Source organism: Diabrotica undecimpunctata, chromosome 7 (assembly GCF_040954645.1).
Source record: "Diabrotica undecimpunctata isolate CICGRU chromosome 7, icDiaUnde3, whole genome shotgun sequence".
In the NCBI taxonomy this organism is placed as follows: domain Eukaryota; kingdom Metazoa; phylum Arthropoda; class Insecta; order Coleoptera; family Chrysomelidae; genus Diabrotica; species Diabrotica undecimpunctata.
Window position 1 is genome coordinate 132,126,655 of NC_092809.1, and position 13,347 is coordinate 132,140,001.

A 13,347-nucleotide genomic window follows, 5' to 3' on the forward strand; every position below is an offset into this window, starting at 1 on the left:
ACGTGTCCTAGCCATTTTGCTCTTTGTTGTTTTATTTTACACACTATATCTTCCTTAATTTCTTCCAGTAGCTCAAGGTTCGTTCTTTGTCTAAATTCATTTTCATTTATTTTTATTGGTCCCAGTATTGCTCTTAGTATTTTTCTTTCTTGTATTCTAAGGTTTTCCTCTTGTTTTTTTGTCATGCTGAGGGTTTCGGCTGCATACATCATCGTCGGTCGAATTATTGTTTTGTATACCTTCATTTTCGATTTCTTACTCAATAGTTTATTTTTTAGTAATTTCTTATTTGCATGGAATGTCTTATTTGCTGTAATAATCCTTTCTTTGATTTCTGTTTCTCTTTCTCCATTGTTTGTTATTAATATTCCCAAGTACTTAAATTTTTCGACTTCTTCAAAAATGTATTCGCCTAGTCTAACCTTTTTGTTTTCGAAGTTTTTATCAAATCTCATTATTTTTGTTTTTTCTTGGTTTATTTTTAATCCCATTACTTTTCCTTCTGTTACCATTTCATTTAACATTTTTTCCATTGTTTTTCTATTTTTTGTTATTAGCACAATATCGTCAGCGTATGCTATTATTTGTCCTTCTCTAGTTCTAAGGGTACCTTTGTTTATTTTCCTGACGATGTATTCCAGGGCAAGATTAAACAGGGTTGCTGATAACGAATCTCCTTGTCTAACCCCTTTATTTATGACAAATTCTTCTGTGTCTCCTACTTGAGTTTTTATACTCACTACAGTTCTACTCATTGTCATTTTTATTAATCGTCTTAATTTGTTTTGTATTCCCATTTCTTTCAGAGCTACCATTAATTTTGATCTTTTTATTGTATCAAATGCTTGCTGAAAATCTATAAAAAGCAGTTCAATTTCTATTTTATATCCATGAGCTTTTTCCATAATTTGTTTAACTGTATGTATGGCATCTGTTGTAGACTTTCCCTTAATAAATCCGCATTGATAGTGTCCTATGATATTCGTCATAGCGTTGGTCAGTCTTCGATGTATTAAGGTCGACATAATTTTATATGCTGTGTTTAATAGCGTCAGTCCTCTGTAGTTATTACACATTTGTTGGTCTCCTTTTTTATGAATCGTGATAATTTGTCCTTTGTTCCATTCTTCCGGCATTTTTTCTTCGTCCCATATGTCTTTTATTAAATTGTACAGTTTTTCTTTTAATTCTTCACCACCATATTTTATAAGTTCCATATTGATCCCGTCTGATCCTGAAGATTTACCATTACGGCTGCTATTTATAATTTCCTCAACTTCCTCTTTTGTTGGTCTTTCTAGCTGGTTTCCTAACATCATTGTCTCTTCTTCTACGTTTTCATTTAGGTCTTGATCTTCTTGCTCTGTTAATAATTCTTTAAAATAGTGAGTCCAAATTTCTTTATACTCTTCATCATTTTCTGATACTTTTCCATTTTTATCTTTTATGCCTTTTATCTTTCCTTTAAAAGTTTTGTTTTGCTCGCTAATTTTCTTATAAAATGCTTTTGTGTTTCTGTTCTTACTTTCTTTTTCTATTTCTTTTATCTTATCATCTAACCAGGCACGTTTAATTTTCCTTATTTTTTTCTTACATTCATTCCTTATTCTATTGTATTCTTCCCTATAATCCTGTCTATTTGTTCTTATCCACATTTGTCTAATTTCTATCTTCTTTTTTAGCATGTTATGGCATTCTTCATTATACCATTCTTGTTTTTTTTTGTTTCTTTTTATTCCTATGTGTACATCCGCTGTTTCATTTATACATTTTTTTAAATTTCTCCATTCTGTTTCTATATCCTTTGTATATTTACACTGTTCCTTTAGTTTTTTGTTCATGTCATCAGCATACTTAATCCTTATGTCTGGAGCATTCAGTTTTTCTACGTACCATTTGTCTTTCATTGTCGTGTTTTTTAGAGTTCTTTTGACTTTTTGTTTTACCTTTGCAGTCACCATAAAATGATCTGTGTCTGCATGCGCACCTCTGTAAGTTCTCACGTCCGTAACCGATGTTTGTTTCCTTCTTGTAATCAGAATATGGTCTATTTGGGACCATGTTTTTTGGTCTGGGGAAATCCATGTTACTTTATGGTATTTAGGATGTTCGAAATTTGTACTAATGATAATCATATTGGTACTAGCTGCTAGGTTACATAATCTTTGACCATTGTCATTTGTTTTTTCGTGTAATGTGTGTTTACCTGCTACTTGGTTAATGTAGTCTTCCTTACCTACTTGGGCGTTAAAATCTCCCATTACCAGTATTGTGTCTTCTCTAGGTAAATTCTCCATTTCTCGTTCAAGTTCCTCATACATTTTGTCTTTTTCCTCCGCAGCAGCACTTTCAGTTGGAGCATATACGTTTATGATTGATATATTAAATGGTTTGGCGTTAATTCTCAGGTAAGCCATACGTTCATTTATTGGTTTAAATTGCATAATGTTATTTTTTATTTTTCCCATAATTATGAAAGCAACTCCATATTGACCTTGTTTTCCATGTCCCGAATACTGTAGTGTGTAGTTTTTTTTATTTATTTCTCCTTGACCTGCCCATCTAATTTCTTGAATCACTGCAATATCAATTTGGTATCTTTCTAGTTCTGAGACAATCTCCTGCATTTTTCCTGGTTCAAGCATTGTTCTGATGTTCCACGTACTTATTTTTAGTTCATCGCGTTTTTTCATTTTTCTATTATATTTTTTCCTGCTCGTCTGTTTTATCTTATCTAATCTATTCATGTCCTTTTCCTTTGTCATTTTCGTTTCCGTTTTTTGTTGTGTGTACGATATTTGTTGTTTTATCGGTTTTTTGGCGTGTCTTGGTTTGCCTTTTCCAGTTCATTCTTCTCTTTGTTCCATTTCCATATAGCCCCGTCAATATTTAATTTTTGATAACCTTCTCTGGTGTTCATACCTTTTTCTTGTTGAAATTTTGCAATTTTCCGTATTTCTTGTTGGATCTTCATCTCTTCTTGCATTAGATCGTTATTGATGTATATTTCTGGCTTTGATGCCCTTAGTTTGTTTTTGTTCTTCATGATTTTAATTTTTTCATTTCTGTTGATAGTGTTGTACTTTTTCTTATTAAACTTTTTTAGGTTTCATTCTTCTTAAGTTACCAGTTTAATTGTTTTTGATGCATTTCCTTTTATTTGTAATATCTTCGTTTTTTGTATATAAGTTGATTTAAAGATCTTGCTAAAGACTATACTGACCATATCTCCGATGTCCCCACATGGGGAGGTTTTGTTTTGCTCATCATCATCCTGTAATCAAAATCCTCCACCTCATTACTTAATCCATTATCAAAGTTTGGTGACTCTAAATATTGTTAGCTTACTGTCTCCATTGACTGCGATCCTGTGTCTGATGGATGGCTTCATATGGGGATGTTCCCACCATAATCTTCATTTGATCTGTCCATTTTCTTGGAGATCTTACTCTTGGTCTTCGGCCTTCTACTACCAATAGTTCGATGGTCCCCGTTCTTCTAGCTATGTGACCGAAGTAATTTAGGTATGCTCGATTCACTTTTTTTTAATAGGCTGTCTTTTATATTAATCCTTTCCAGAATTGACAGGTTGGTTCTGGGTTCTGGATTCTGTCCAGGACATGCGTAGAATTCTTAAGTAAACCCACATTTTTAAAGCTTTGATCTTACTTCTATCGATTTTTTTGAGAGTCGTTTCGGCCGCATATGTAGCAATGAAAGCAATAAGGGCATTAACCAGCCTGAGCGTAGTCTTCCTAGTTATTGTTCGGTCTTTTCATATTTTAATTAATTTAGCTGTTGCAGTTCAGCCCATTGCTAGTCTACGCTTTATTTCTGAAGAGCAATCGCTTTGTTTGTTATCATGTAGCCTAAGTATACAAATCTATCCACTACTTCGAGATGCTCTACTTGGCGTATGTGCAGTAGATTATTATTTGCACTGTTTACGATCATTATTTTTCCTTTTCCGGTGTTGATCTGAAGTCCAAATTCCGTGCTTATCCGATCAATGATGGTAGTCATTTCGACTTAGCTGGCTGCTAGACCTGCTAGTATTAGTGTCTCATCTGCCTATTGCTTGTTACTGATTTTTCTGCCTCCTATAGTGATTTTTCTATTCCATTCGTCTAATCCTTTTTCCATTAGTATGAGAACTTTAGCTGATTTTTTATCATACGGATTTCTTGTTACAAGACATTGTATATTATGTTCTCTCCCTTTTTACATTTTCATTTTTTTGGTCAAAATAGCAAGAGATAAATTACCAAGGGCTAGAATCTCTTAGAGGTGTCAATCAGTCAACGAACAAGCAGAATCGCTTATAGCGAGGAGGAAGAAAAAGACATTTTAGTTTTTAATATTCCATATTACTTCACGGTATTGTAATTTACTATTTTTTTGCTTTGATAATATCTATTTCTATCTTCTTTAATATGAACTTTTTTTCCTAGCCTGCATTCATCAATTTTTGCGTTGGGTATAGTTGATATTAGTACCACGTAATCTGCATGCAATAGACGATTTTATGTATATACGTTTTTTCTTTCAACTAGGCTGGATACAAAAGAACCAAAACATGGAGAGGAAGATCCAGATAATGCACCTCATGTAGGAGGCAATAGATGGGCAGGTGGAACTGGTGGAAGAGATACCGCTGGTTTGGGAGGCAAAGGTGGCCCATACCGTTTGGATAAAGGCCATAAGATTTTTCAGGTAAATGATAAAGTCTTTTTATTACCACTGTCATCAATAATTTTAAATCATTTATTTATTAACCATTTAATAATCCATTAATGAACTTTAAAACGGAAGAATCGTATAGAATATGGATATATTAACTACTGTCTCTTAGGAGTTAATAAATGCCGTTCCCATCAATTTTCAATCCCTCTACAATTATAAATTAACGAGCTTGTGTTCGGTGAGTCGCATATTCGACTTTTATAAATTAAAGTGCAGTACTCGTTCGGATATAATACTGTAGATACAATGAAGGCGAGCTTATATAGTAACAAGGGATTTATTCAACATTCACAAAACAGTTCCGCACAAAATATTTCCATAGATTGTGGTACAGAGCCTTACAAACATGTATTACAATTTGCAAATGTACTTCAGTTCCCACTAAATACGGTACAAACACTACAGTAGTATTTTCTACAAAATATCCTGAGTCAAATATGTGTGTGCAAATCATATCTAACGATCTCATCAATATACGATAAAATTTTAATTTTTTTGCAAATAAATAAATAATGGCAAAATAAATTTCCATGTTTTTTCTATACGAGGGATCATCTTTGTCGTACTGTTTACTCAAACATAGACTTACTCGATGCTCATGCAAATCCACTTTGGATTTTATAATACGTGCCATATAGAATTATCCGAGGTTGGCGATCAACATTGCGAAGGCTTCTCGATCTTCTGCCACATGGAATAATATTTATACTACGCCACATGGAATATTTATACTACTTCTTTAAAAATATCGAACTGAAATGTGGCTCCGGAAATCGTTTTCACTTCTTTATTTTTGAAATATGGCTATGCCACTCACAATTCTGCCAAGCCACTGAGATATCGTACTGACTCGATATTGAATAATATAAATAAAATAAGTTTTAACAAAATTGCACTTTAACGATAGGTTTATGGCTGAGCCAGTCTGATCTTACTTATGGAATATTTATTATAGCTTTCAGATCAAGAAAAAAGTGAAGTTCCGGAACATGTTAAAAGGGCAGCCAGAGAAATGGGTAGAAACGCGTTCAAACAAAAACTGAAAGAAATAGGAATGGATGAGTACGACCATTCTATCTATTCTCAATTTTCAATTGCAGTAGAAAGACCAGTTCAGGCTTTGAGGGTTATTTTAAATAACCTGCAAGCAAAAAACCAAGAAAGACAGTGGTATAGACATCAAACGACTGGCGAGCTAGATGATGTTAAACTGATTGATGGTAAGTACTTTGGAATATGTTTTATTTATTTACAAAACATGCCCAAAAAATATTTCCCCCACCGTTGCCTGTCAGAATTCAATGGAAACCTTCATAGGCTCTTACTGGAATCTGGCAATACGACAAAAAAAGTACTTTGGAATAGGTATTGGACTGTATCCGTTATTGTATTGTAACGTTAAACCAAATGCACCTTGTATATATATATATACTATTTATTGACATCTTTTATTTATTTCTACAATTCTTTCAAACACACTCTAAAATGTAGTGAAAGCATTGCATAGACCAAAAGGCATAACCGTAATTGCACAAGGGTTTATCGTATCGAGAATTCAATTTTCTGTTAATCAGCTGGCTCCATTCCTGCTCCTCTTTTACTTGGAAAACCAGCGAAACGCAAATAGAGTATCCAATATTTCAGTCAGTTTCAATCCAGCTGGGGGTAGTCAATACAAAAACCTTGTTCTTTACAAGGACCACAAGTGAGGCTTGAGGACTATTTGATGGTTCAATGACCCTTTTTGACCATAGCTCTATTTTCTTTGGTTTCGTCTTGTTTTGCAAATGGAAATCAGTCTGACTGGCTGAGCATTGTTAAGTCTATTGTCTCAGATTCTCAACCTTTAGTTTTTATTAGTAAAAAATAGAAAATTTACTAATAATAATGAACTCTTTTTTAGGGATATTGGGGGAAAAGACGATCTTTCGGCGAAGATCTGAACAAAAGCCCGAGCTGGGTACTCCACAAATAAAACCAAAGCTTTTTAGAGTTGTAGTAGACGTATCTGGAAGTATGTATAGGTTTAATTCATACGATGGCCGTTTGGACAAAGAACTGGAAGCAGTAGTCTTAGTGATGGAAGCTTTTGAAGGATTTGACGACAAAATAAAATACGACATCATTGGACATTCTGGAGAAGAATATAATATTCGATTTGTTGATATAGATAGTCCACCTAAAAATAATAACGATAGATTGAAAGTTCTTAGGGTATGTATTTAATAATAGTAATTTATGTTTTTTATTTTTTTTTTATTTTCACTCCATTAAATGTGGAGGAGCTGTACTAGATAGATTACGACGAAAAAGCGATAAAAACTTTAAGGCAACTAATGCGATTCGTTGGTAAGTGTTTAGTTGCCAACTTGATACTTTAAATAAGCTGGATGTGGTTAGCTTCTAGGGGCCAATATATATATGTAAATATCCTATTATCCACTATTAATTTTTACACACACACGCCCTAAGCGTATAATCCAGCTCCTACCGATACATGTATGTTCCGATAAATAGTGGAACCACATGAAGATCAAACCGGTCACGCTCCGTTGAAACGGTACCTATCTGACCCCCCCCCCCAAGCTATCCTTCACCCCTTTTCTTCGCAGACATTTACCGAAAGGGGAGGCTATACTAATTTTTACTTTAGATGCCCTGGGTAAGGAAGCATCTTCCGTTACCTTGGTGGTTAAGCCACCTAGCGTTAGGGGTAGCTTGAAGAACTATACTTCCTTTGACTGACGAAATTATTTAAATTTACTTGAGATCTCCTACGTATATTTCAGACAAGCTAGATTGATGTCTCGCTGTCCAGATAGTGTGTGTTCGGTTATCCAGTGGTCGAATGTGCAAAATAAATTTTGTTCTTCTCACCAGCTGGGTGCCCGAAGGGTCTGGCCATCGAGCCCACATTCGTCGGTACGTGACCTCGGTGCTAAGCTTTAGCTGTTCTTGGTCTTTTTAGACCTACCTGGAGAGTTTATCTGTTGTCTTAAGAGCGTTTTTGTTTTGAGATCTGCTATATCCTGCTGTAACAGAAGTGGGCTACTAATTTTCATTCAATATTAAAGACATAGGAGTGAATCTTAGATTCAAACATCCCAGTCAGTTACATAAAATTTATTTAATTGAATACACCATTTTATCATTTTTAGACAATGTACGCGCATTCGCAGTATTGTATGCAAGGCGACCACACCTTAGAGACCACCCAGTGGGCAGTATCAAATATCGACGAAGAGGCGTACGATGAATCAATCGTTATCGTGTTGTCTGATGCCAATTTACAAAGATACGGTATTCCAGCAGAAGATCTCGCAAAAGCCATGACCGAGAAGCCAAATATTAACGCATGCGCCGTATTTATTGGAAGTTTGGGGGACCAAGCCGAACGGTAAGTGAAATATATTATCCATCTTAATGCAAGAACTAGATACTCAGTTTGTAATAAAAGAACGCAGGGCTCACTTGTTTAACGGTCTTGATTAGACGACCAAGAGACGTTCAACAGAATAAAGCATGGCAAACTCTTATCGATAATCAAAGAAATCGGTATAGATGCTAAAGATCTTAGGTTTATTAATAACATATATAATACTACAATTACACAGTCAATATAAAAATAGATAATCAGTTGACAGATCTCATACCAATACAACGCTGAGTACGACAGGGTTGAATATTGTCCCCACTTCTCGTTAATATATACTCCGAAATTTTTTTTAAACATGCCATGAAAGATGTGGACGAGAAATTATGAACGGAGAAATAAGCAACATCAGATATACAGACAGTACAGTCATATTGGCAGATGGTACGGAAGGGTTATTAACATAAATGATTCCCGTGATAGAAGTAGTATACTGACTAAACTTGAATATAAAAAAGACCAAATACATTATCGTCAGTAAATAACCCATAATAAATACTAAACTATTGGTAAACACTCAACAAATTGAAAAAGTCGAGAGCGTTTATACAATCTCTATCGGTACCAATTAAGGCTTGGTACCCCATAATTCAGAAGTTCTCAGCAGATTGGGAAAATAACGTGAACCGTATTGTAAATATTTGGCACACTATCTTTACAAAAATTAAACCACGAACCTAATAGAATTATCTTTTATTGAACGGCAGAAATTATTGAACAAAGTTGTATATAAGGATACCAAGAGATTGAGAGGTACTCCCTGCCCAAATCCACTTTGTCTCTGACATTGGACCAGGTCAATGTAGGGAAACGCTCTTTTCTCTTAGCGGCGAGACAATCTTTTCTGTCTTTGTTGCCGTGGTCTCTTTTCTTGATTTGCGCATATTACTGTTAAAGTAAAATTGGGAAATGTATTTATTCAATGAAAAATTTGGGATATTGTATTTAAAGTAACATTCATTATTAAAATGTATTTAGTCAAAAAAAAAAAAAACGGCTTCGGCCATCATAAAAATACTAACAAAAATCCGGCGCAAGCCACCAAAAATAAAAACCAAAATCCCTGGCACGTAGGGCCCAACCCCTTGAGCATTAGGTCTCCGAACTGGGCGAAGCCCAGAGCGGAGGTTTGAGGCTTAAATAACCAATTTCATTTTCGCGGATGTCACTAGAGGATAACAGGAATAAAGCGCTTAACGCTAGCATGAATTTGAATCGGTTAGGGAACCATTTTGGAATTCTTTTACCCAGGACTCCCATACGAAGAGCATTTGGCTGATAGTTGTGCCCCTACGGCGTATCAGAGTGCTAAGGTGGGGAAAGGGATGGTCTGGAGCGTTGGAGTGATTCCGGTTTATACACGAATTAATACACCTTGCTCGAATGAATTGTTACACCCGAACGTCATTTCAAAAGGTGAACAAGTCTCGCAGCCTGGGTCCAATTAAATTGCTTGGTTGAAAATTTAGTAACGAACCTATATTTTTATGGCACTGTATATATTAGGAAACTTAATGATTTTTCTTTTTTTTAGGTTAAGGAGGAGTTTACCAGCTGGGAAAGCTTTTATTTGCAATGATACTAAAGAGTTACCACATATTTTAAAGCAAATATTTTCGTCTTCTGTTGTTAATAACTAAATTTTAAATTGTTATGTACATTTATAAGACTAAATATATTTTTGTTATGTTTTTATATGCATATTTTTGTTTAAAGCTGCGAGGAAATATTCAAAGATCAACCGTATTTCCTAATCTGTTTTCGAACAATTTTTTGTAATTAAAATTACTAAGACATTTCCACAAAACTTTAAATATATCTTAAAACCACATAAAGAACCGACAATTTTTGGCTTTGATAGAAAAATAACTTACTTTTATCCACTACTCTTGCCATTCATCGTATTCCTGTTTGTTCTTTAAGTTCCTCACTAATCAGTCTTCCACTGCATCCTATGATTTTAGTATATTTTAATAAGTAGCGATGCGTTCAAAGTTTGAGAGAATATAAAATATTGATTTTTACGATTATTCTTCACGTGGGACAATAATTTCCGTACAAAGTAAATATATTTATATAATGACCAACACTCTCAGTAATGTTCAAATCCTGTACAATGCGTCGATTGACTTCGTCTTGGTTTTCGTGATACAGCACCAGACCCATCAACTATTCAGACGGTGAAAAATTCAAGCGTGGATGCAACAGCCTGTGACCAATTCCGAGAAGTCCGTCCAATCATAGCCGAAAATCAATGATGCTGTGCACGGCTTGATTTAAGCAGATATTGCCATAATTTAATTAGGGAATGACAGAACCGTCAATACTAAATAATATACAACCATCTATTTGCTAGATGTGATTGATAAATTCCGCAATCGTCACATTTGATGAGCCATCCTGCATGCAATCCTTACTTGGTACCGTGTGATTTCTTTCTGTATCTCAATAATCTCATTTTTGAGATACCAATTTCAGAATGACCTCAATGCTACGACGATTGATTTGTTCAAATGTAAAAGTGTATTGATTTCAAAAGGCGAATACTTTGCAAAACAATCAAGCTGATTTTGTCCAAAAATATGTTTTCCTTCTACTATTTGTGCAAAATTTTGAGTTTACGCCTCGTACTTACCTAGAGCTTTTCTTGAAAGTCGTTTTAAATACTTATCTTGATGGTTCTTTTTTTGGCTTAATATAATGAATTAGTTTAGAAGATACTTAAGTCGAATTATTTTATTTCTTTATTATATTTTCTTCTCAGATTCTCTTCCATAAAGTGCAATTGCAACCTGTTCTGAAGATAAGTCGCCAAAAATCTGTTTTTTATAGATTACAATTCAGTGAGAATCTTCTGTTTTAATGCTAATTTAAATATGTAAAAAATAAACTTCAAAACTTCATAATTTTTATTGTATCAATGACATTCTCGATTACTAAAGTGAACTGTTAAAAAATCTATTACCTATATAATACGGTTCAGACATTAACTAAATATTAAACTACAATAGGTTTTCAATATAAAACAATTTAAAAACATTACTCTAACGATAAAAAATTATAAATCTTGTTAATTTTTGGTGAACAAGATCTTATTATTAAAGATTCATTTTGTTTCTGGGACTAGAATTGAGACAAGTCTTTTTGTACATTTTTCAGATTTCTTAAAAATAATTTGTATGATATTGCGAACGCGAAAGAATCCTTATAATGAATTCAATTTATATAGAAAGTCTCAATTTTTCCCACAGTCTACATAACTTAAAAATAATTGTTTTAGTTTCACCTGTAAATCTTTTGACATCTTATAGCCTAACTCACATTGGACAATCAGGATTAAGAAATCTCTTTGCAAAGTACTTGTATATTAGATGCCACGTGTTATTTGTGAGCAGAGACACCAAAGTCCCCTTAAAAGGTGAGCAGAGCTGTGATGCTTCTTCATAAAAGAATTTTGAATCCTGATTATTTGTCTAGATAATAGAGTCTTACAAAAAAATCTAATACATTGTCAGGTTTGTCAAGGACCATACTGCAGGTGTACAAAAGACATTTATGAGAAAGGTCATAAGAGTATCTTGTCGTTATTAGAGCTCTAATGACGATGGCAATTGAGCTATATGAAGCCAAGAAAGGCCAAATGAGCGAAAGCTCATTCGAATGGGTTTGTCCCCTCTTTCCTGTACACACCTTGTGTCATTATCAATTGATTCTAAATCCGCCACCTGCGTCAGTAGTAGTTATTTAAATGTTTTTATGAACAGCAGGTAACAAGAATTAGCAGACATATCACTAAACAATTGGAAAGCTTTCAATCATTTTGCGCCGGTAGGAGTTATTTGACTCGGGGGCGAGGAAACGCATTCGTGAAAGTAGGACAATTATTGTTAATTGGTTCTTTATTCAAGAACTTAAACAGTTTTAAATCTATATTAAAAAACATCAATTTTAACTTCAGCGCTACCTTTTCACGTCATCAAAAACAAGGAAGTTGTGTATAGGAAGTCAAATTTGGCATAAACGAAAAAATCATCATTTATTTTAACTTAGTGTACTACTATGTATTTCTCTTTCATTCCCCTATATTTGTTTTCTCTGAAAGAAAACGTTTTATGTCGCAATTGCTTGTTTAAGGCAGACTTAACTTTCGAAATTTTATTACGGATTTTATAGATCAAGTAATTGCGGTGTAACTACTGCAATAGGGCTATAGAAATTCACACATGTGCTTTCAAAAGTTGCCACAAATGATTTAGAAGTAAACAGGAACTTACTCCAGTCGTCACGAGACGAAAATGTCACCGAACCTTTAAAAATCATACGAACAAGCTGAATTTTCCAAGCATATTAATTTTGTGACCTCAAAAAAGATGCAAAAAATGGCAAAAATCGCGCCACGTTAATTTATTTAATACCTGTATATAATCTGAGTTTCTTAGCGGCAAAATACAAAAACTGCATAGGAAAGCTGCACTCTTAACCTTTAAAACGCATCTTGATTTTTGTCGATAGGATATTTGGATCAAAAGATATCGAATTTTTACCGTCAAGCTGATACAAAATTTATTGAACATTGATTTCGCGCGCTTAACTGACATGCAAAATCGACGATCGCTTCAAGCGTTGTTTCTAAAAGAACGGTTCATTCTACACAAAAAATACTAATATACATTTTTGTTTAGAATTATCTCAACTACATTTTTTATTTAAAACATTTTTTTCTATGGTGTACAGATTCTTGGTAAATCGATTTTTTACGTTTTTACCCCCCTACGAGGGGGGTTTTAGGGGGAAGCCCGAGGGTAAAAGTGGTAAATTATTTTGCATCTTTTTTGGGGTCCCAAAATTAATATTCTCTGCAAAATTCAGATTGTTCGTATGCTTTTGGGGTCAACTCTTTGACGACTGGACTACCATTCGACAGACATTTATGCTTACTGGATATAGAACAAAAAAATCTGATACCAGCTGTTATTGGAGAGGAAATATGGTAAGTATTCAACTGTGCGGCGATTTTCAAGATGATAATGTTGAAAATGTCTTGATTTCTGATAAATATAATATACATTTTCCAGTTGGGCCATAATGATTGATGAATATTATGCAAAGGTACAATTAAAAAGTAGGGCCTGCGTAGCGCAAGCGGTAGGATGCTCTGCTCGCAAGCCGGT

The 13,347-nt window shown here is 34.1% G+C and overlaps 1 protein-coding gene across 2 annotated transcripts in view; it reads left to right on the top strand.

The window, feature by feature from the left end:
• c12.2 (von Willebrand factor A domain-containing protein c12.2) overlaps positions 1 to 9,871 on the top strand; it is a 78,844-nt gene extending 68,973 nt beyond the window's left edge. For both annotated transcript variants that reach the window (XM_072538228.1, XM_072538227.1), the window contains exons 11-15: positions 4,554 to 4,713; positions 5,699 to 5,963; positions 6,647 to 6,957; positions 7,902 to 8,140; positions 9,711 to 9,871. In XM_072538228.1, the coding sequence (XP_072394329.1) occupies positions 4,554 to 4,713; positions 5,699 to 5,963; positions 6,647 to 6,957; positions 7,902 to 8,140; positions 9,711 to 9,816 (1,081 nt within the window). In that variant the 3' untranslated portion in view covers positions 9,817 to 9,871. The remainder of the gene's footprint in view (positions 1 to 4,553; positions 4,714 to 5,698; positions 5,964 to 6,646; positions 6,958 to 7,901; positions 8,141 to 9,710) is intronic.
• Positions 9,872 to 13,347: the final 3,476 nt, after the last annotated feature.